Here is a 25,207-nt window from a genome sequence, read left to right on the forward strand (position 1 = left end):
GACCAAAAATACTATTCTATTCTAAAATTTTCCATCAGCCACTAGATACTAATGGTTTTGATTTTCTACAGTGGGACGGATTGGCAGACTGCTTTCCCAGCTGGAGTTTTAAGTCATTGATAGTGTGCTTTGGACATCTAAAACCTGCTACAAATACTAAGTAGTGAAGGAAAATCAGTACTCTAATTTCTTATACTAGAAACTCAAAATACATGGAAACTTCTGCCTTTTTCCCCTTTATCTCCATGCCTAACTTTATCCTTATATAGTGAGCATGATAGGAGGGAAAAAACATTTCCCCTACATTCAGTTCCCCTTCTGAAGTCAATGTGAATTGCTTAGATAACTTTGATGAAAGCTTTAACATACTCCAGAGCAAATTATTAATTTTCCTTTTCAGTGTAACATTGAAGTATCATACTAAATACTTACTTATTCTTTTATTATAGGAAGTATGAGTCCTGCAGGGGAAAAAAAAAAAGTGATTTTGAAATGAAAACCATACTCCATGGTATTCTCATGATGGAGAAGAATTAATTGCCTGGTGAAACTTTCAATGTAGGAAACGCTGTAATTAAGTACTTGATTTCACCATATGGGGAGAGTATTCATTCTGGTTTCAGGAAGAAAAGATGAAGGGGTTTATTTGATAAAATACATGTAGAGAGTGACTTTCCTGTGACCTAGGGTGATAACAAATCCTTGACAGGCACAGTCTGCATATGTGGAATTGCTGACCAAGAATATCATACCTAAGTTTGTTCTCATTAAAATCAATAAAATATCTCAGGTTGCTTGTAGAAATATTTGTGGTGTGTATTGCAACAAGTATTCAGTATCCACAGTTCAGAACTGCTCTGGGCCAATGGGATTGCAAAATATCGGTCAGCTTGGCTGACAGCCTAAGGTTGCCACAGCATTTTTTATCTTTAATGAGTAAAAGAGGTGGTGTTTATAGAAAAATAACTGTCTCTTGAGAAGCTGTGCAAAAAGTTCCATTCAAAACCGTTCTGTTTATATATAGTTTTGTTGTTTGTTTTCTTTTCTTTTTACTTACTACTGTGGACATTTGCATGAAAACAGGATATTTCTCCTTCAAATTGCAGTCATGGACAGAATAGCTACTCTGCCAAAATGGAGCCAACCCACTTCAAAAAAGTAAACTATTTTTCTCACCAAATCTGTTTCTTCCGTGTATGTAAAGTTTAGAGCACTTATTTTCCTACCTAAATTTAGGGGCTGGGTTGGGTTGGGTTGGGTTTTTTTTTTGCATTAGATCTGTAAAACCAACAAAACAATATGTATATAGTAAAATGAGACTATGTTAGTGAAAAGATTTAAGTTAGGGAAAAAAAAGCAACAGTAATGTAAGTAGCATTTATGGTTTAGTATTTACAGTGACAGAGAGCAGGGATAAAAGTATTTTTGTTACATGTACTGAGGTTTGGGGTTGTTGTCCACACAGCTTAGAAACAATGCTAAGTACTTGAGAGAAATAAATAGAAGAGCTGGGTCCTGTTTTGGCTGATGGTGATCAGTAATACTAATAAAGGCGGGCTTCTCTTAAGAATGCCTCTGTTCCTTCTAATGAACAAATTTGACTTCTCCAGTCTTGGGTTAAATGTAATAGTCTATCAATTTAAGAGATATGCTTTTACTGACAAGTGGAATATACTTTCTTGTTTGGCAATGTTTTATAATTCCTTTAAAATTTACTTTAGAGGCCCAAGGTTGAATGAGTGTACATTAACAGCAATGTTCCTATACGTATTTACATCACTTAACAGCTCAGTCCAAGACCATCTGGCTGCACATGGAACATCAACTGCCCAGATAGCTCTGTGTCATTTATTTCTTGGCAGAAATGAGTAGGATAGTGGGTGTGGCACGCTGCCAGATCCTTAGCCCCTGTAGCCCTCATCCTAGAGAATAACAAAGGCAGGAACGTGAATCACAGAGCCTTCCAGCTGGAGGCAGCTCCAGCCAGAGCCGTCTTACAGCTGCTTTGCCCTGAAGAGGCTCACTCACCCTAGACTAGGAGGCTGTGGTAGCTTCTGGCTTTGAGCATGCTTTTCTTGTTCCTCCTACTCTCAGTCTAGGGTGGCTCTCTGAAAACTGATACATATCCGTGTAAAATCTTCTGTATTATCTCTTTATACAACTTCAGGATTTATAGTCACCATACTAATAAATAAATGTTCTCTCTCTCTGCTTAATAAATGGAACAGCAGGGTTTTAGAGCAGGTGATCATAGTCCTCTGACTGTAATGATTTGCAGAGAAATTAAGAAGGAACAAGCTCTCCTTGTCAAGTTTTCCAATGTTGTGAGCACCAATTCTTCCCAATGTAACTGCAGATCTTTCAGACAATCTTTTTTTTCTTCTCATTTGAACAAATAAGCATCTCATTGATATTTTTTATGTAACCAACTTGTACCTATTTGGGGCCATACAAATTTGTGATTTACAAGTAATAAATTATTAAACCTCTGTGAAATAGACCTTGCAATTCTCTCTGCAGATATAAACTGCCTTTGATTTTGCCATGCCACTTCACAGAGTCAGGGTCCATTTGCTTAGGCCAAACACTATTTAAATGTGACTGAACAATATCAAGACTCAATCAGTGGGAAGAAACACCAAAGGTCCTCTGGAGGAATCTGTTGTCTTCATTCCTAGTTTGTAGCTGCTCTATGTGTAGTTTATACTTGACAACTTTTCTACTTGGGCAACTCACAATGCGTGTTCACATTGTCCTATTTGTTTTGTACTTGTAGAACTTTACACAGGATTGGGGCCTAATTAAATGTTTGCAAAGTAATTCAGCATAAATGTGATGATTAGTTTCTTTAGTTATTGGTTGGCAATATTCGGTTCCCACCTAGTTTGTTCAGTGCTACTTTGGCAAACTTACAGTTTTCAGCAACAGTCATTCACGGTAATTATCTCATATAACACACTAAGTAAATATATGGTAAATGAGCAAATGTAAATCAAACAAGAAAGAAAACCCTGGGGACTAGCGGGGCCTGAAGTTCTTGTGGCACAGCAGGTAAGCCAAAGTAGAAGGAGGAATAGGATAAGAATTTCTTAGAGCCTAACTGCTGCAAATATGTCAATGGAGCTGAGTCAGCATGGGAAGAATGCAGTAATCTGCTGTTGATTCAAAAGCCAGTAGCTCACTGCTACCCTTCTGGGTGATGTGGAGATCATTTGCTGGAAATGCCAATGACTAACATTCGAGGACTCTGCAGAGCTGCTGCTTCTGCTGCTCTCCAACCCATCTCTTGTACTGCTGCATTCCAGGGGCATTCCACTGGAAACAACATCATGTCACAAAGCTGCTGGAATAGCCACCAGTCAGCATCAGACCAGCAGCTAGAAAATGTAAATGATACCAATCATCCTTTTAGAAGTTGCAATTTAATAATTGGTTTGCCTTTCTGAATTCAAAAGTGTTTCTTCCCCTTTGTCTGTCTCAGGTCAATATACATAGCAGATTTGTATGGTATTCACAAACGAATATTTAGCAGCATAACTTATATTTCTTTTGTGTAGAATTTCTTAGGTAAAACATTCCTTTGATATCCTTATTCCTCTAGAATTTTGCTCACGAGAAACCAGGCTTTTTTCTGCCTTTCTTCTGGCCAGCTGTTTGTTTTTCTCTGCAGAAATCCTTCTAGTTATTGTGTTAACAATTACTTTCCTGTTGTCTTCCTGACTTCCAACCTTTCTCTGTTTGTTTTTTTTGCCAGCTTATGGATGCTATGACTGCAGGACGGTGCTAACTGATCCCTCTGGAGTTTTCACTTCTCCATGCTTCCCCAGTGATTATCCAAACAGTCAAGCATGCAAGTGGATCATCCGAGCACCTCATGGGTTCATCATACAGCTAACATTCATTGATTTTGACATCGAGGAGGCTCCAGGTTGCATTTATGATTCACTGACATTAGACAATGGGGAAAGCCCAATGAACCTTTGTGGAATCACTGCCAAAGGATTATCGTATAACTCTACCGGAAATGAAATGATTGTGTCATTTAAAAGTGACTTCAGTATCCAAAAGAAAGGGTTTAATGCCAGCTATGTACGAAGTAAGTAAACTCAAAGTATTTCATCCCTCTTAGAGATGTTAGAAGGAAATATACTATAAGAATTAGAGCAATAATTCCCAAAGAAATCAAGTCCTCCATGAGAAGGGAAGGATGGGGAGGATTGGAGGATAAAACTACAGTTAGCCAACATGGATTTAGGAAGGGTAGGTCCTGCCTCACCAACCTGATCTCCTTCTATGATCAGGTGACCTGCCTGGTGGTTGTGGGGAAGGCTGTGGATGTAGTCTACCTGGACTTCATCAAGGCCTTTGACACCATCCACCATAGCAAACTCCTGGCCAAGCTGTCAGCCCGTGGCTTAGACAGCAGCACTCTGCACTGGGTTAGGAACTAGCTGGAGGGCCGAGCCCAGAGAGTGGTGGTGAATGGTGCCACATCCAGATGGTAGACAGTCACTAGTAGTGTCCCCCAGGGATCAGTGTTGGGCCCAGTCCTGTTCAATATCTTATTGATGATCTGGATAAGGAGATTGAGTCCATCATTAGTAAGTTTGCAGATGACACCAAGCTGGGGGCAGGTGTTGATCTGTTAGAGGGTAGGAGAGGTCTGCAGAGGGACCTTGACAGGCTGGACAGATGGGCTGAGTGCAACATGATGGCATTTAACAAGTCCAAGTACTGGGTGCTGCACTTTGGTCACAAAAACCCCATGCAGTGCTACAGGCTGGGGTCGGAGTGGCTGGAGAGCAGCCAGGCAGAAAGTGACGTGGGGGTACTGGTTGACAGCCAGCTGAACACGAGCCAGCAGTGTGCCCAGGTGACCAAGAAGTCCAATGACATGCTGGCCTGTATCAGAAGTAGCGTGGCCAGCAGGAGCAGGGATGTCATTCTGCCCCTGTGCTCGGCACTGGTTAGGTCACATTGAGTACTGTGTCGATTTCTGGGCTCCTCAATTTAAGAAGGACATTAAGACACTTGAATGTGTCCAGAGAAGGGCAACAAGGCTAGTGAGAGATCTCGAGTGCAAGCCCTATGAGGAGAGGCTGAGGGAGCTAGGGTTGTTTAGCCTGGAGAAGAGGAGGCTCAGGGGAGACCTTATTGCTCTCTACAACTACCTGAAAGGAGGTTGTAGCCAGGTGGGGGTTGGTCTCTTCTCCCAGGCAGACAGCACCAGAACAAGGGGACACAGTCTCAAGCTGTGCCAGGAGAAGTTCAGGCTCCAGATGAGGAGAAAGTTCTTCACAGAAGGAGTAATTGGCCATTGAAATGGGCTGCCCAGGGTGGTGGTGGAGTCACTATCCCTGGAGGTGTTCAAAAAAGGATTGGATGGGGCACTTGGAGCCATGGTTTAGTTAGTCATGAGGTGTTGGGTAATAGGTTGGACTTGATGATCTCTGAGGTCTTTTCCAACATTATTGATTCTGTGATTCTCTGGTTTTTTAACTAATTTATTTTTCTTTGGAATAGAAGAAATTATATTATTCTGGGACATGACATGAGTCATGTTAGAAAAGCTTCTCACATGCAAGGATCTTAGGCCTTATGGTGCCTCTCCCTGATGATTTATGCTGGAGGGTTTGGAACCAGGACACCAGGTCAATATACCTGCAGAGAGACATCAAAAAGAGAGCATGAGAGGGAATTTAGCTCAGTCAGAAGTGGGGCCAGCATGGCCCCATGAGGCACCCAGCAGTGCGGAGGAGTTTATTCACAAGGCAGAACTTCTCAGGGATTCTTCCAGGCTCTAGGAACAAACTCCCAGGGATGAACTAGTGTGTTCAGATCCTTGACCTTTCTTTCCCTTCTTTAAATGCATGGCAATGCTGCGATTTCAAAAAGCCTAACAACTGAACATGACAAATGAGATATGATTGGTGTTTCCTTTGTCGTTTCAAGGGTTAATTACAAGTTGCTCTGACATGATGGTAAAGGGCAGGAAGGTAGTGGAGACCATTAGGGGGGTGATCATTTACAGGCCCTATCTGCTGCTCACCATTCATCCACTTCAGAGTTATAGTTTGCAGTTGTGAACAGTAGTCTTTCTTTTGTCAACATTACACACCTTGGAATGAACACTAGTATTGCTTTGAGCATTTATATTTCTGTAGCACACACATTCTGTTGATTCACTGGCAGATGTAGAAATGCAGAGCACAGAGATTTGCAGTTATCTCTTCAGTTACAAGTAGATACTATGATACTAGATTCTGATATTCTGATACTAGATCCTCCCTGTAATTAATTTTGATTTTAATATCTATATATTCATATAGATGTCATATATTTTAAAATAATGAAGATAGCAACCCCTGGAAATCATAAGGCAAAGGAAGTCCTAATTGTGCCAGCAAAATTGGTGTGCTGTTCTAAAAAGGCAAAAAAAAGATAACATCATATCAGAGGAGCTAAAAATACTTAATTCTACTGAGGTCCTTTCATGCTGACAAACTGAAGGCAGTAGTAATTGTAGGAGCACCTATTCTTTTCTGAAAGTGGAAGCAAATTTTCTGAAAGGTGTCTCTATTTGAAAATAGCAGCTTTTGCTGTATTGTAAGAAGTTGTAATGTCAGGTGGATCATAAAAAATTAAATGCAATCTGATCATGCAAAATTATGTATTTCTTTATTTCCCTTTAATCTTTTTTTGATTACAAGGGATAAGATGACTTAGAGCCAGAATTGAAAAATTTAGTACTGCCCTCAGATATATTCAATGAGGAGGAGAGGAAAAGTCCACAAATGTAGTTGGAGAACCACTTGTGTATATATACATATAGGTGATGCCAAATTGAGTTATACCTTGCATTCATGGATTGCACTATTAAAGTTAAATAGTCTTGGAAGATACTCTTTCCTTTTGAGTAAGACAGCTGCTCCCCAGCTTGAGTAATGATATCAGTGACCTTCACCAGTGACATATTTTAATGGCTCACATATGTGCTACTTTGGAAACTCTGTTAAGGCTTGCTGTTAAGCATCTGCTGGATTTTCTTTCATTATTCCGAATCTATAACTCTAATCTGATGTCTTGATTTTGACTGTGGATGCCAGAAGAGCTGGCTTCATGCATATGTGGCAAATGACTATTTTCTGCTTATTGACCACGGTCTTGCAGTATCTGTAACACTGGATTAGAGACAAAGATCATGGCAATGTTTAAGCTGGCAATGGATAGAGAAAAGGAGCTTGGTGAAACAATGATAATGTACTGCTTTCATGTTATAAAAGCACACACATAGGCAAATTATGATGCAGCTGCATGGCAGATGACAATACCATGTTCTCCTGCCCCTGTAAAGAATTCCCAAAGCCATCAGGGAAATTGCACACCCCCTCACATCAGGTCCCCAGTGAAGTTTCAACGCACCCTTGTCAAGCTGACGCCACTGCAATTACTATAAACATGATAGCTGGGCAAAATCATTATTTGTCCCAAAGTGAGGGGACTACTGTTTTATTCATATTTAGCTTCTGTTTCTCTGAAATTATCATATGTAAGAAATAAAACTAAGTAGTTTTTTTCAATTCTGTGTTTTACAGAGTAATGCAAAGTTGGAAAGTGTATTCAAAGAAACACAGCAGTTTGCTATATAGTATTTAAAAATACATTAATGGTACAATATGTACACAAGACAAAATATATGTGGGGAAAGACAAATATAAATGAGTTAGTTTTGGGATGGAATTAGCCAAGAATAGAACAGGTTTTGTGTGACTGCTTAGTTTTATGTAAGAGCAGTTTCAAACTGAGTTTCACAGGGCACATCCTGTTATCCACAACAAGCTGACCACCCACACAAATGTTGGCTTTCCTCATTGTCATCTCCTGCAGTACACCAAGAGGAGATGGATGGACTAGATCCTCAGCAGCAGTAAATGAATGCAGATTTGCTAATCTTTGGGGAATTGTGTCAATTTACACCATCTGAAGAGCTGGCATGTTAATTATAAGTCACTCAGTTACCAATTAATAATGATAAGTAGAAGTCACTCCATTACCAAAAGGAGAGGAAGGAGAGCTAACAGACCTCTGCTAGTACAGAAATGCTTGGGGCAGTGTCACATAAAATTAACTGACAGCTGAGTAGTAGTGCAGCAGCCCACATTGAAAGCACAATTCAGCACAGTAGTAGCAAAGAAAGGTCTCAAGGAGCTATTTGGTATATACATATATACACACTTGCAGGTGTCATTAAGGTTAATGCATTTCTTCCAGCATCAGAGAAGGAGCAGATGAAAGCAGTGAAGCTAGGAACAGATGAAGCCACCACTTAAGCACTGAACCATGCTGAAAAGCCCATCAACTGTCAGGAAAGCAATCTTCCCTGCAAGAGGTTGTAAAATACAGTCTAAGGACTCCTGGCTTGCTTATGTGTGAAGGGACATAGGAGATGTGCAGCAGTGAGCTGCAAGTAAGCTAGAGGCTGTGAAAAGCAGCAGAGGCAGGCTTTGTGTCATCCCAGCGCTCCTGTGAAAGCAGATGTGAGTCTCAGAATAGTGTCTGGTTGCTCCTTATGCATCCAGGCAGACTTTTGTACATTCTTCATGAGTAAATAGCAATATGTCCAAAATAACCCCTATTCATTGTAATTCAGTTATCCTCCTAACAGAAACAATTTAACATTATTCTGAAAGTAGTCTAAAGACTTGGATAATCATTCCTAGAATGTGTTCTTTCTCAGAGAACAATCTGTTTCTGCGGTATTAACACCTGAAATTCATCAGTGTGACAGTTGTCTGTGCTATAGTAATCAGGAAAGAGATCTGTACTTAATGTTGATGGCGGGATTCTGTTTTCTCCACATGGTCTAAATACTTGTCAGTTTTTTCACTGTATGGGGAAGGTGGCAGTGTTTAAATCTCTCGAATACAGCAGAGTGTAGTAGAATTGTTCAGTACTGGAGCAACATCCTCTCTGTTTATTTCTCTTTCTATACTGTTTAAATGTGGCCAGGTGTTCCATAACTCTTCTGCCCACCCTAACACAGGCTATACAGTGCTTATATGAATGATCTCTCTTCTTTTTTGAGTTTTGAATCCTTATACTTCTGGAACATTTTCCATGTTATGTAAAGAAGCTAACAGTATAATTAACCCATGGAAAAAAAAAGGCTCTGTTTTCAATGGAGAGTTGAACACATTTTCTATCTATAAAATTGTTACAACATACTTTTGCCCTTGGAAAGAAAAAAAAAGGTCTCTGAAGTAAATCCAGTAACTGTAAAAGCCCAGTATTTTTCTCCCTTCCCACCCATTCTTTAGTTGCTGGGTTGGCAAATAATGTGAAATGCTTTATGTTATTTTACTGTATAATATATTGGTCAAATTATGTCCTTGTGTATATCCAAATATGGTAGTTTGGAGCTCAGAGTCTTTGCAAGCAGCTGGCAAAGGGAAATTGCAATACCACAGAACACACAGCATCCTTATACCCCATAAATGTGTCTTATTTTCCTGAGTGTGGCATGACAGTCACCCTTCCCCCACATGTGTCATCCCCTGATATGGAAAGGGTTTTATTTCATTCTGAGATAATGTATGTTGTGGCATCACTTAAAAATTCCAAGGGAGACTAGATAGTAACTACTGTAGAAGTCATTCTTCATGTCTGGCAAAACCCAATTTCACTTCCAGCATATACACTGTGAAAATGTGTAAAAGAGGCAGCAGACATTTACTGGATGTGTGGTTGGCCACAGGACTGCAGAGGCAGAAGTAAAACTGAGAGCTGCTGCAGTCTGGTCTTCTTGACGTTGATACCTTTGCATGACTGATAACCTGAAACTTCTCTCTGTGGGGAAATTTACTGGAAGAGTTTTGTTGCCATGAGTGTGCCAATAAAACTGATCATATCAACACTTTATTTTGAAAAACAATGTTCTTCAAATTAGGGTGAACTTCTACAACTGTCAGTAGTATCCTCATGGAGAAGAGGCATATATTGTATAATAGTGTTCTTCACATTTGGTGACTGCAATGTTGCCCAAGCAAATCAGAATAGTTAATATTGATTAGAGACGGACTAGTTCTGACCACACCTAAATACCCTTCCTGCAGTGCATATTTGCAAGGAGACTAGTCATTTCTAGATACTTATGCTGACCCAAATATTAGCAAATAATGAACAGCTTGGATATAAAATTCATGAGCATGCAATTGCAGTGTTCAACCAGAAGGCTTCTGGGAACAAAATTAGAAAGCCCTGTGCTTTGTAAAAAGCCATTAGCTGAATTCAGGAACAAAATGTAATGGGAGATATCTTGCATTGCCATATTTAAAAGAAGCAAGGCCTGAACTTCATCGGTGTAGTGCAGTCATGCAGACAAGTAATTAAAATAATACATCGTAAAAGCCAATCATCCTGGGTTTTTCAAATATAACTGTTTTATCCCATTGCCTAATGCCTCCTTACTAGATGAATGGGTAGTAATTTTTCTGAAGTGTTGGAAGTTAGGTAATAAGTCATAATGCTGCTCTTCCTGCAGCTATAGGGGTTGTTAACTATGTGTTGTGGAGTGTTCACTGTGCCATTGAAAACAAACCCTACATTGTTTTCAGCTGAGTGCACTCCCGAGCCAAATTCCCCTGGATGTGTGCTATTGGTATATTACAGTGATAGAAACCACCCAATAAATGTTTGATTTAATGGATGTTACTTTCACCCCTGCTGTCAATCTGCCTTCATTTCTATACAATGAATTTTATTTTTTTTTTATTCATTTATTTATCTGCTCCTGGTTCTAGTTGCTGTATCTCTGAGGAATCAGAAAGTCATCATTCCCCAGGTTCCTGATGTCGATGTTGTGTCCCTGTCAGAGACTGTCTCAGTGCCAGAGCTTAGCCAGTTTACGCTGTGCTTTGAAGCAACCAAGGGCAGCAGCGATGACAACGACGACTGGAAAGTTTTCTCCTACACTGATACCTTTTCAACAGAATTCTTCAGCTTTGGGAAGACCACAAAAGGCCATTTTCTGTCCATCTCAGGCAAGCAGTGCATCCTTGAGAATACCTTGCCCCGAAATGCAGAGTTTTTCACAGAAGTCTTTCAACAGCTCTGTGTTGTAGGGGACAGCTTCTCAGGCGCTATAGGTGTATATGCCAAAAGCACCTATCAAGTAGAATACTGTCCAGATATCTTTGGCAAAGTTATCCCGGGAAATGGGAGGCTGGTGCTGGGCTCTAATAGCAATGAAGTGAGCTCTCTAAATGGGGACATTTACAACTTCCGCCTCTGGAATTTCACCATGAATTCACAAACACTGGCCAACCTCAGCTGCGATGTGAAAGGAAACATTGTAGACTGGGAAAACGAATTCTGGAGTATTCCAACTTCAGCACTGAAAGCAGAAAACAATTTGAGTTGTGGTGAGTACGCCTTGCCAAATCTTTTTCGCTTATTTTCCCTGCGCACATCTGCATTGTGCTGACCATACATACCAGCATGGAGGAAAAAAGAGTTCCTGTGAAAGAAAAACAGCTAGGCTTTACCTTCTTAAACTTTAGTTCAACTCTTACCATAAACAGAGGCTTTGAAACAGTAGACGATTCCTAAATAAAAAAAAAAAATCCTCTAAATACTAATTTGCTGCTTCAGATGATCTGCAGATGAAAGTATTTACTAAATAGTTTGTTTATTTGGCTTCTGTTCATATGAAAAGGTTGTTTATTGGCCTTCTATTCATACAAAAAGGGCATAATAGGCAAGTACCTACTAGGTTCAGATAAGATTGCAGTGGTCTCTGGAGAAAAAAATGGGTGTTAACTAATCATCTAGTAAATGTTTTTATACCTGCTCTTTGATTAATCAGAAAGAGCACTTCCTAGCCTTGTGCTGTGCGTGCAGAGCCAGCAGAAGCAGTGACAAAGCAACAATGATTGAGACAGAAAAGTACAAGAAAAATTTAAATTAAGGAAGGCAGACAGGAAGGGGTTTAGATCAAAATCATTGTGATTTATCTTAATTATGGCATATTATCAGTCCTTCTTTTAACTGGTAATTAATGGATGTCTTTCTTCCTGTGGATTACTCTGAAAGATAAATTTCAATACGTTGCCCAATCTGTTCTCATTTCATGGCTCAGACTCTTGATTTTCATAAGTATCCAGATATAATTTTTATATAGGTGTACATCACTACAGCTGGTTGACAATTTTCTACTGGAATTTTTTTTTTCCACATGACCACCAAAAAAAAAAACCCCAACAACCACCAAATTAAAAAATCAAAGAATATTAGGGGTTGGAAGGGACCTCCAGAGAGCAAGTCAATCCCCTCTGCCAAATCAGGATCACCTAGGGCAGGCCGCAAGGGAACGCATCCAGGTGGGTTTTGAAAGGAGACTCCACAGCCTCTCTGGGCAAAATAACTAAAAAATCATTGTCACTTTGGACCATTTATTTTAATAATTATTTTAAAATATTTTTTTATTAAAAAAAAATACCCAGTGTTTGTGGTAGCAGCAATTTTACAGAATTTGGAGAATTATAAAACGAGTAGGGGAAAATCTGAATCATAGCCAACAGTAGCCTATACATGCACTGATGATGCTTGTGAAAATCAACTGCTATCAGACCTTAGTTTGAGCCCTTCTACCAAAGCAAATACACATTAGTTAAAAAAAGAAAGAAAGAAAAAAAAAAAGTTAATCAATTACAAATATTTATTGGTTTTGAACCATGTGGTGTCTTTTCATATCTAATGCTGTCCTCTCCAATTATGCCTTTTTGTTCCTTTGGCACCTCAATAGTTTAAACTTACTTTAAGTAGTGTCAATTTAAGTCCTGACAAGGCATCACCCACTGTGATACAGGCTTTCCTGGACCAGAGTATTTCCTAAAAGAAAACACTGGGTTCAGTGCCATTTCAAAATTGGTCACTAATCCCAGAGATGAAATTGTCAGAATTTTCTTCCCTTCATCTTCTTGAATAAACGCCTTCATTGTAAAACAGGCCTTCAACAGGGGAGTTGATGAGTCAGGCTATCAACCATGAATAAACCACTTACAGTGGGGAGATGACTCAAACCGATCAGGCTTCATTTAGCAGCAGTGGAAGGGTTTATGCAGAAAAGAGGCTTTTGCAGCGCTCCAATAATGCTTCCCAGGAAGCAGCATGTAACTTCAAAAGAGGCAAGCCAAGCGTTTAGAAGTGATCTCAGCACATCTATGCCTGAACAGTGCTTACATTTTTCAAGGAGAGTTATTTTCATGGTATTTCAGACAAAGCTCATACAAGTACACTGGCAAATTGTTCCAGATAATCTTTTCATAGTTTTACCTTCTCCTGGTTTATTCCTTAGACTAATGTTTTCACAGCTGTGCAATCATGGTGGGGTGTTTCTGTAAGACTTGATGGAATTCTGTTTTTATTGCGGTACCTCCGCACAGCTTGCATTTAAAGGTATATGTACACAGCCTGGGTATCCGGACTAATTTTAAAACAGGTAGCCTAGGTAACGGCAGCAGGGTAATGCCACCAATGCAGAGCTCTCTGCAGGCAAACTGAGGAGCATGTAGCCAGTTTTGGGTACTGATCTTGGAGCCTGAACTGGCTGTGCCTATACCACGGTATGATCCACTCAATTTAAGGGTGACATTGCTGCATGTGTGTCCATGCCTGCAATTCCATTTGCTTCATACACACATCATGTAAACTCTTCATTCTCAAAGGCCAGAAGAATACTTAATTTTTCTGCCCACCATAGGCAGCTGGATGATGTTTCAGGATGAGCTAATTGACCTCAGTGCTGTTTATGAGTAATAGAATGAAAAATGCTGTTCCAAAGGTCATTGCATATTGGAGAAGATGCCTCAGTGAAGTCAGAATTTTTTTGCTGTTGAAGTACCTGTTCTGCTTTGCTGACTATAAGAAAGTCTAGTGTGACAAGCTATATATAGATATAGATGTCTCAGTTTTAGTGAGTGACATACATCAAAGTGTTCATATCTGTTGTTCACATTACTGACCATGCCACATTACTGACCATGCCATTTAGCTTCATAAAGTTGCTTATGGGAAGTATCTGCTAACATCTAAATCATTATATTTTCTTTAGTGGATACGTTGGGAAAATCTTGCTGGAATTCAACCCAATTAAAAGTTAAAAAAGCTGATATATTCACTGGAAGTATCCCTCTTTAAAGTATACGGTTGTGGTGGATTGAGCCCTGGCTGGACACCTGGTGCCCACCAACACCACTCTATCACTCCCTTCCTCAGCTGAACAGAGGGAAAGAAAATACAACAAAAGCCTCATGCTCAAGATAATGACGGGAGTGATCACTCACCAGTGACCACTGTGTACCAAACAAACTAGAAGCGGGGAAGTTAGTTCAGTTTACTACCAATCAAATCAGAGCAGGATGAGAAATAAAATGAAGTCTTAAAAACACCTTCCCCTCACCTATCCCTTCTTTTCAGGCTCAACTTTACTCCCAAATTTCTCCACCTCCTTTCCCTGAGTAGGACTGGAGAATGGGGGTTGCAGTCAGTTCATGACATGTTGTCTGCTGTGCCTTCCTCCTCCAAAGGAGGATTCCTCACAATCTTCTCCAGCTCCAGTGTGGAGTTCCTCCCATGTGAGAAAGTCCTCCCCAAATGTCTCCAGCATGATCCGTCCCATGGACTGTAGTTCTTCATGAACTGCCCCAGTGTGGGACCCTTCCATGTAGTGCAGTTTGTCAGGAACAGATTGCTGCAGTGTGTGTACTCCACGGGATCAAAAGTCCTGCCAGCAAACTCACTTGCAGTGTGGACTCTGGTCCACAGGTCCTGACAGGAGTCTTCTGCAATGTGGACTTCTGATGGGGATCACAGTGTTCTTTGGGCATCTGCTTGCCCTGGTGTGGGGTGTTCTGTGGACTATAGGGGGACAGCCTGCCTCACCATGGTCTTCACCAATAGGCTTCAGTGTAATCTCTGCTCTGGCACCTGGAGTACCTCCTCCCCATTCTTGGCATCTGCAGAGTTGTTTCTCCCACATATTCTCACTTTTGTCTCCAACTAGAGTTGCTGTTGTGCAACAGTGTTTTCACCTTCTTAAATATGTCATCACAGAGGCACTACCATCATCACTGATGGACTAGGTCTGGGCCAGCAATGCGTTCCTCTTGGAGGCAGCTATCGCTGGCTCTATCAAGCATAGGGGAACCTCTAGCAGCCTCTCACAGAAGCTACCCCTGTAGCAACTCTCTAAGTCCCCACTACTAATACCCAATGCAAGTCTTCTGACTTAATAGTTTTTACCAAATAAAATCATACAGAAACAAGGAGTTAATTTACAGCAGGGTTGGATATTGACTGTTTAGTATTTACAAATATATTTTTGGGGGAATATATTTTTTTGGGAGCCAGTATGTTCACTTCATCATTCCTGGAGTTTGCTGAGCTTTGTTGAGGTTAAGCTGTTGAGCTGCCCTATTTTTCTCAGCAATGCATGTAATGGTATCTGTGGCATGACATGATTTTGGCTTCAAGGCCCTATGCTTTATCTATTCTTGTATCACAGGAAGTATTTTCCTAACTTTATCAAAGAGTTGGCTCTTTTATAAAAAGATACAGTGTTTTGAGAGAGACTCTCACTGAGTCAATATCATTCTGAAGTGGTAAAGCAAAAGCCAAAAGGGCAACCCTCACAGTAGGTTCATGATTATGTCATGCTCTATGGCCCCATTATTTAGCTCTGTCTGTGGTTGAACTTCTGGGATACACAAGGTGTAATTAATGCACAAGGTGTAATTAACCAGTTCTTTTTCAGTAGCCATTCTTGTATGCCCTGGTTTTGGCTCCATGTCATCAAAGTGTGTGCATGTTGTTATGAATAATTCAGTAGGGATACAGACTTACAACATTATCTGCTTATAAATCATGCATACCAGAATATTAATCACACCCACGTCCCAGGCAGAGGAACAAGTTTAATCACCTTTTATCTAGTTGGTGTCTGTCACAGGCAGATTACTCAGAGGTGTGTGGTGCAAGTAACCTGTGCTACAGCAGCTAAGTGTGGCTGGTTCTCCAAGACACTTTATGACACATGACACAGGATTGCTTAACTCCTGTGGCCACATGAACCTCTCTCTTAAAGCCATTTCACAGGGTACGTGCAAGCTGCATTCATTTAATGCAGTTATTTAATGAAAGCTAAATACATGACTGTAACTTGAAAGTATGCAAGGTTTTCACAGATCCCTCAGCTGCAACAGAAAACAAACATAAAACCCCTCAAGCCTTACATGGAATGGTAGCATCAGTTTCACCAGAGAAATTAGGAAGAGGACTATGTAACTGCAATATGAATATATTCTGAAACATGACAGTTTTCTTCCCAGTAGCCAAACATTTCTAATTATTTTGCTTTCTTTTTCTGAAGGCTCATACTTAATTCCCTCTTCTACAATTGAACCAACCAGTTGTGCAAACCTGGGAAGCCTTTGCCAAGGTAAGAAGCCTGGGTCATTTTCACAGGTTCGTCTTTGAAGAATATCTGTTTTCCTTGGTTTTTCAATTAGTGTTTCAAAAACAGTGAACTGCAATAAAACATAGCAAGGGAAGGAATTCTTCAGTCTCATCAAGTGTGTGGGTGATCTGTACATACAATATGTGGGAAAAAGTGTGATCACTCCCTTGATAATACATTTTTCAAATAGTTTCCACTATATTAAAACTGAATTAATCAACTGCTTTAATTTTTTTCTCACATCTCTTTTCCTCCTGCACATTTGGACAGTAAAATATTAACCAGGGTAAGAAATGACTATATCTGTAAATATTAAATGGGCAGATGTAAATAATCTACTAGCATTCCTTTTTTTTTTTTTCCCAATAAACTATTTTGAAGCTAGGTAATTTGAGATTAGCAGCTAAAAATTTAACATTGAACTGCAATATCCAGCAGCTATTAGTTAATGAGAGGCTGCTTACAGTACTTGGTGGTGGTCTAATAGCCTAAAAATTACTATGTAGAAGGATCCATTAGGTGTCTTTAAAAGTCAGCTTAGTTGAATTCAAAGAATTGGTGGACCCCATTTTCTGTGCCACGTAAATCATTTGCCATACAAGGAGAGTTAAGTCTTTCTGCTTTGTTTAGAGGCTGAAATTCTATGAAAGTGCTCAACGGGAACATCAATTCATTTCACAATACCTTCACGAACACCTGCTAATGAGGTGGCATCCTATGTCAAACTTTAATCACTGCAGCAGCTGCACTAAAAACAATGTCTAGCCTTCTAACCCTTTTCACAGACTGAATGATGGAAGAAGGTGACAGAAAAAAAATAATATACAAAAGAGTAGGAGGAAGTTTCAGAACTCTTTCAAAATGGACATTTATAGGTAGCTTAAAAATGAAAATGCATTCTGCTTGGGAAGCCAGTAAGATATGTCAGTCTTTGCCTGAGGTAAATCTGGCTCAGGTTCTTGGAGCATATTGTACTGATTTCCACATGGAAAGTGAGATGCCAGGTATGTCCATAATCAGATTTCAAACAGTAACTTTCAGGCATCATATTCAGAAAAAACAAGATGAACTAAATACTACTACTTGAATACCTTAGGTAAATGTGACAGCAACAATTATTAAGTCTTTTTCTATGTAAAAGGTAATACAGCCACTATATAAAGAACTATGCGTATTCTCTTGGAAGAATTCTGAGCATTTTCCTCTGTCAAAATGGCATAGTGTGAAAGGAGAGAGAATATCTTTCATTGGGTCAGCTAATAGGGCTGTAGAAATGGACACACCTTCATCAAAACAAGCCCGCTTTTCTAAAAGCCTCATGCTTTTTTCCAGCCTTGTTAACTTGTCTAGTAGAAGATATTGCCTCTAATAAAAGATGCTACCTTTCAAACTTGCCTCTCTTAACTTCTTAGACCACCACATCTTCAATAAAGACTATGAGTACTTTGACAAAGGTAAAACACTTTCATTCTCTGAAAATTGTTTGGTAAAGTATCTGTTGTTCTGTTTGTTACTTTGGATGTGGCAGATCAAATTTACCCTGTTCATCACCATCCTCTTTACTGTCAAAGTAATGAAAAATCGTAAGAAGGTGTCTGTGTATTTCTCTCATCAATGCAGACCTATTTTAAACTGAGAGGCCAGTTTGGATTCCATTTTTACTTCTTTGTTGTGTGTTATGCAGCAGTAACAAAGTTTGTGAGTGCCAGATTATGTCAGCTGCAGTCTGACGAAAGAGATGTTTTCTTCATTATGCATAGCAAATATTTTCATTCATTGGAAGATGCCTCCTTTGACAGCATTGACTGAAAGACATAATCAGTAAGAAGCCTTATAACTTCTTTCTCAGACAGTATAGTCCTGAAGTTTCATGGAAGATGATCTTTTGTTATATTACAGGGTGTCATTTTATATACTCACTATCCCAGTTAGAACCTGTTTGCTGCAGTGTCTAATTCATCCTTCGCTATCCCTGAGTTCCTTACTGAACATGAACATGAACCTGAACATGAGCCTGCTTCCTGAGACTTTCAGAATCAGCAGATAAGCTAAAACAACCTCAGAAAAAAAAATCAAAAGTGCTGTTTCTTGCTTAAAATACGATTGCTTAACATTTCCAGTTTGGTTCTTGGTCAAAAATCTGTAAAAACCGTGTAGCATTGTGAGGTTATGCTTCATCAACCTTCAGATTTTAAAAAGAATTATCAGGGAAAAAGAATCTGTCAGTGAGTGGATTTTCATTCCTTGGGAGTTACTAGGCAAAATTAAATGATTTTCCAAATTATTATTTGAAAATTTAGTGGTGTGATCTTTGAGTTCCTTTACCATGTACTCCCTCCCAATCCACTGAGGGGGAAATTTGCAGTTTTGTCTTCTCACTCTGATTTTGCAAAGTGTTCTGTCTGGTTTTCCTGGGAAACACTTGCCAGGATTCTATGAAGTGTTTCTGTTAGTGTCAGTGGGAACAGTACAGCTGAGACCCTACATGAAGCTTTCAGAATATGTATTCCACTCTTAAGTATTCCAAGTCTGATTTCAATTTTCTTCATTGTACAGACTTCAGTGGAGTTAACTGGATCCTTACATGGGTGTTTGTTTTAGTTTCACATTTGTTGCCTTGAGTCTCTGAGTAGGGATAATTACTCTTCTCACATGCAATGCTCTCAATGCATACATCTTAGAAGATCTATTTTCTGGTCTTTACATAGATGTTTGAATCTGAAGTTCTCATGAGAGGATTTTCAGTTATGAAAGCAGTACAGGACTGATCTTGCAAACCTTACACTGGCAAAACTCCTGCTGAAGTCAGTGAAAGTGAAGATTGCGTGTTTGGGATCTCGGTTCATATTCATTCATCACTTTGTGCAGGAAAAATAATGTGTTTATTTGGCATTTATGGCATTGTGTGCAGGTGGTTTCATTTTACATTGTCATGCGTTGTTCCCATTTTGTCTTACCTTATTAACATTCATATTTCATTCAAGTTCACCTCTTTCTCATCTTTATTACCAGCTACTGTAAATGCTACTACTCCTACACCACCCACTGTCACCACTAACATGCCTGATACTAACAGAAACGATAAGCCAAACAATGGTAAGAAATCCTGTGTTACATTTTTCCTTGTACTGTGTCTAGAACCGATTGATTGTATTTCAAGGTGTTTTTCTTCCTATTATCATAATGTCAAGGGTCATGTCTCAGTTCTGATTTCATTTACACTGAAAAAAACATCAAGAGTAGCTTCACTGGACCATGTAAGAATAGTGTAAATAGGAACACAAACCAAACTTGGCTATTTTTATTATCTTTAACTGGGTCTTACACAAAAGGGACCAAATTTGTGTCACCCATGCAAACAATGAGGGAGGTGGGAAGGATTTTTTTAAAAGGGTCTAAGAAGAACCATGGCCATGATTGTATAGTTGTTACTACTCTGTGCTGTGATTTAAATGTCATAAGGCTGCATTATGAAGCAGTGTGGAGCTCTTGGTTGTGTAGCCAGGGTGGTAGTATGCTAGAATTGTCTGTTCCTCACTAGTCACGCACAGGAGCCAAGTGGAACCATTCCTATGGAGCAAAGCCACTTCCACTGAGTCAACAGGAATCTTTCCACTGACTTCAAGAAGAGCTGGATCAGACTTTACTAGGGAAAATGTTGACAGTATCAGATATCGTTTACTTTTCATTTAGAAAGATTAAGGGGAAAAATAAGGTAGTAAATGAGCCTATTATTAGCACAGGAAAAAAAGCAGGGATTTCTTTTAAGATTTTTCTCAAATTCTGTGATATCACTGTCTCCTAGAGAGCATCATTTTGTCTGACACTGATGAAGTATTTATTAGATTGTTAAAGATAGCTGTTAACCATTATGGGTTAGCTGTTTGGGTGGATTGGATTGGTTGATGGGTTGGACACGATGATCTTGAAGGTCTCTTCCAACCTTGTTTGTTTGGTTTGGTTTGGTTTATTCTAAATATATATTAAACTATATTAACAATACAGAGATAAATTTCTGCAGTTTTCATCTGAGGCTCAAAGATATTTTTTTGTACAGATCTATTTTTTCTATGTGCTCCACAAAAAAAAATTAATTAGACTCTGAGGATTTTTTTGGTGGGTTTTTGGCATTTTTATTCCTAATTTTTTAATGTTTTTTTTTCAAAAAGCATCAGAAGTTACTGTAGGACTTGAAATTCTTGGAATACTTTTTTTTCTCTTGGCAGATTATTTCTTGTACATTGGCAGTCGGGCTGTACAGTAGACAATGTGAAAGAATTTATCTGATTTCAGCCTGTTTGGATGTACTAAACTGTAGAAGTAAGAAGAAAATATTGAAAATTTCTTTCAAATTGTGTTTTTTTTTTCTTTTTGGGGATCTGTATTCACCAGGTGCAGTTAATGTTGATTTTTGTAACTACAGAAGTAACAGAGTGCTTTATTTATGCTAGTATGGATAAAAGCTAGACAATTCTGTCCCTTCTTTGGCTTTGAAACTCCCAAGAGAAAGTAGAAACACTAAGAAAAATAAGCCAAATTAACTTACAGTAGAAGCAAATTAAACTTTCACTCAGCTAACTGGTATAATTTTCCACCTTTGATAACTTCATTTCCAGACCAAGAGCAGACCAGTTAAGTTGCATGTATTTTCTTTAATCCATTAACTATGTGGCTTGCTACACACAGACCTGCAGGAATTCAAACTTCCTGCTACAGTTATCTTCAGAATGAAGAGAAATTCACCTGTATCCTCCCATTCACAACCACAGAAGCAGCAAGAGTCTAAGATAGAAGGAATCAAAACCATAGGAATTATTTCAACCCCAATTATTTGGCCAGTGAAACAAAGGCCTCTCCGTTTCAGTAAAAACTCAGCAGAGGAGAACCCAAAGAAAAAATCCACATACAGCTTGTTTCTTCCAACTGTGTCCACATCAGCTGCTTCCGAGGAGCCCAGCAATGATATTTTGGCTGCTTTTACAGAAAAAATTAACCTAGATAATACTGTGATGAATCAGTTACCAAATGAAAATATTTTGAATGATTCCAGAAGTTCATTTCATGGCACATCTTATGCAGCAGTTGCTGTTACAGAGCCTTCTGTGAATGCAGCAGTTCCTCTTTTTCAAAGCAGATATCCTAATGCACAGGTAGCACAGACTTTGGCAGATGGGCTAGATCATTCCAACTCTGAGTCAGCATTCCATTCTCCCATTAGCAGCAGCAGTGCTGCTTACAAACAGGAAAAAGAAACTGTGTGGATTTCATCCTCCAATAGCAGCACGACGAATTTCATGCATATAAGCAACACCTTGGAGCCTATGCGTTGGTGGAGAGAGACTGTATTTCATCATCCTATCACCTTTGATATTCAAGGCAGACATTCTAGCTTATCTATATCACCTACAGAGAACTCATCATTCCAACAAAGGCTAGATTTGTTAGACTTCACACCTGAAAATTTTAATCTGGAACTTGTAGAAGGCAATGCTGATAGGAAAAGTTCTTTTATGTTAGCATCAAATAGTGACTTTCAGTTTAGTGAATCTACAGACATTAAGGAACATCACTCAGGAGTCATTACAAATTTAACCTCTGCAGAGACTCCACATGCAAACCCAACAACTTTTTTTCAGAAGATGAAAATGACATTCACTAAATCTATGCCTGTCATCCAGCTGACCAATTCAGTCCAAGGACACAGTGGAGAACTACTAACATTGTCAGCACTTCTAGTAGGAGCAGACTGGGCAGACTCAGCACTGAAGCATGTTGTAACAACCCTGCCTGTTAATCAACAATCATTGACTCACATATATTTGGAAATGGATGACCAATTTATATCTAATAGCAATTACTGGTCTCATTATTTAAAACCTTCATTACATATTCAAAAGCCAAGTGAGAGCCTCAGAAGTGGGGTACTGGCGAACAATTTAGATTCATTTCATGATAATAATGAAAACAAAGAGTCAGCCTTTTCTATACTAGAGCCAGGGAACATGAATAGAATTGGCAGCTCCTGGGACTCAGGTTACATGAATTTTCCAACAAAATATGGAGATATTTTGCCTTCTTTAACAGCCGATTTCTGGACTGTCTCCTATCATTTCAAAGAAGTATCGCAAGTGTTTTCAGCGGAACCATCAGAAAATTGGTGGCTGTCATTTAACAAAGGACTTTCTTCCTCCACAGAAAGATTGCCACCCCTTAATTCACCTGCTGAGTCTGACAGTACCTCTGAACAAACAACTGCCATTAGATTACTAGGTCACAAGGCTGAAGAAACTAATTTCTCTAGTCAGGTGTCACCTTTGGAAACACAAATCTTTAGCTCATTAATTGCAGACATCTCAAGGGGAATTTTGGAAAGTAATGGCAAGAGAGTATCACAGTTGCAGTCAACAATGAACTTTGCAGACCCAACTATACATTCCAACACCAAACTTTATTTTGATTTTTCTTTCCCTTCCCTGGATGCCCCTTTGAGTCAATCCTCCCTGTGGGTACAAGTAAGTCCCTTTGATAATGGACTTGGAAACTCCACAGAAAAATTGATATTTGATAGTTTGCAGATGCAAATTGGAACTGAAATAGTAAGTGGTCAAACCAACATGATCTTCCTAAACAATCAGCAGCATCTTGTTACTGCATATCCAGGAACTCAGCCTTCACGTTCAAGAGATAGCCAAGCTGCTTTCTCAATCAATACATCAGTTAAGAGTTTGGCAAACAGTACAAGAACACATAGATCATCACAGTCTCAAAGCCTTTCAGGAAATGGTACTGTGACAGATACTACTGATAGAGCAAGAAGTAAAGTTCAAATAGATACAAGTGCTTTTTTAAAAAATATCAGTTTGATGACTTCTGACTTCCTTCCAATGACATTGTCTTTGGAATTAAGGCACCTTCTTCATTCAGACTCAAAATTCAGCATCGGTGTACCTCCTAATAGCTACTCCACACCTCCACTCCCACAAAGTTTTCAGAACCATCTTGATAGAATTTCTTCAAGCCTGATTCCTCAGTGGGATGTAGAAGAGTTAAGGTTGCCAACAACACCACCAAGAAGTCACTTAACTGTTTTAGGACAGAACTCTGTTGAAAATCAAGGGGACAGCCTGAGATACTCTATTTGGGCAACAGAACAAGAAATCCTTGGTGCTAATGAAGACATAAGGAATTTTGCTGTTCCAACATCAACAAACATATTGACACTTTCCATATTGGATGTGGAAGCAGATGGATATGGGTCTTTTAGCAACAACAGAGGGGTATCTTCTCTGAATATTGTTAGTACTCAAGCCTTAGATTTTGAAAATGCTGATTATGAACATTCTGCAAATCTGTCCTCTATTTTGGAGTTGTCAAGAACTGCAGTGATGAATGATGCAATATATTTGCAATCTTCATATAGTGAAGTTATTACTCATCACAGAGAGACTGTCTTGAAGGGTACTTTGATGACACCTGCAACAACAATCCATCTCTCTCTCATGCAGTCCCAAATGCCAGTTTCTTCTGTGATGTACCATCAGTCATCAGTTTCCACACATGTTCATTCCTTGATCAATTTACCATCTGGGACAAGCCAAAATACCATCCCTTATCCACCAGTGGATCAACTTGCTAGCTCTTCTACAGGCTTTTTATCTTGTGTATGCCACTCCCTCACTGAGCTGGGCTGCCTATGTCAACCTGAGGTCTACTACAGTATGTCAAGCCATTAAGTCAGATGTAGAATAAAACCCGGATCATCTTATCTAGTAGATGTTCAGTTGGTAGATGAATATAGAAGTAGCTGGCTTTCATCCTTTAGCTATAGATCCATTTAGCACATGAAAAGATTTTGGAATAGTAATTTAATTACAGTAGAAGGGAATTTGTAACCTCTTAGTGATAGTAAATGTCATTAACATTTGATTTCTAACTTTTGTGTACTTCTCTAAGACAGCTCTCATGAGACTGTGAGGATAATGTATTGGGTTACCATGTATTTTATATATATTTATGCCATTGTATTGTTTGAGGCTGTATGGGTGTATTGCAGTTAGAGTATTCACATATTTTTGAGGATTTAACTTTCAAAAAGCAAAGATTTTCCAGAAGAAACTTTTGGATCATTTGCATAAGAGAATGAAAAGAAAACAATGCTGGTATTTCATTGATCATTGTATTGTTGTGTTTGGTGCTGGGTGTGGGGAAAATTGTTTTTCCAGGTTCTTTTTTCAAATTATCTTTGGCTACTTTTCATCAATTTTCTGCCCATAAAAATATTTATTTTTATTCAGCATTTTGAGGTGGGATTTCCACTGTTTTATTTGGAGAGTGAGGAATCATTTTTAGTTTTCTTTATCTACCACTGCAGTCTCCTGAGAGTGTTTTAAAATGTAGATTAGTTCTTTGTTCTTGTTCTTTTTTCACCTCGTTAAAACATACTTGGGTTCACCGTCTGGTGGAGGCCTTGAAGCTGTTGACTAGTTTGTAGTTACTATTTGATTTTAAAAATACTTTGCATATTCCTATATGAAGGTGATTTTGTCCATACACATAATTACATGAATTAGGTTATAATTATATATATGATTATATATCATTGCTTGAGACTATATATAACACACACTACATTTGTATCTATACAGTACATTAAAAAGGCACATCATACATAGAGAATGGAATGTACGTATGAAC

The 25,207-nt window shown here is 39.0% G+C and overlaps 1 protein-coding gene across 4 annotated transcripts in view; it reads left to right on the forward strand.

Annotated features, from left to right (window-relative positions):
• ADGRG6 (adhesion G protein-coupled receptor G6) overlaps window positions 1–25,207 on the forward strand; it is a 118,710-nt gene that overhangs the window by 42,375 nt on the left and 51,128 nt on the right. For all 4 annotated transcript variants that reach the window (XM_068150778.1, XM_068150795.1, XM_068150785.1 and 1 more), the window contains exons 3-6: window positions 3,755–4,096; window positions 10,800–11,420; window positions 16,427–16,495; window positions 19,526–19,609. In XM_068150778.1, the coding sequence (XP_068006879.1) occupies window positions 3,755–4,096; window positions 10,800–11,420; window positions 16,427–16,495; window positions 19,526–19,609 (1,116 nt within the window). The remainder of the gene's footprint in view (window positions 1–3,754; window positions 4,097–10,799; window positions 11,421–16,426; window positions 16,496–19,525; window positions 19,610–25,207) is intronic.

Source organism: Melanerpes formicivorus, unplaced genomic scaffold, assembly GCF_026170545.1.
Source record: "Melanerpes formicivorus ecotype bairdi unplaced genomic scaffold, bMelFor1.0.p_v2 SCAF_2, whole genome shotgun sequence".
NCBI lineage: Eukaryota > Metazoa > Chordata > Aves > Piciformes > Picidae > Melanerpes > Melanerpes formicivorus.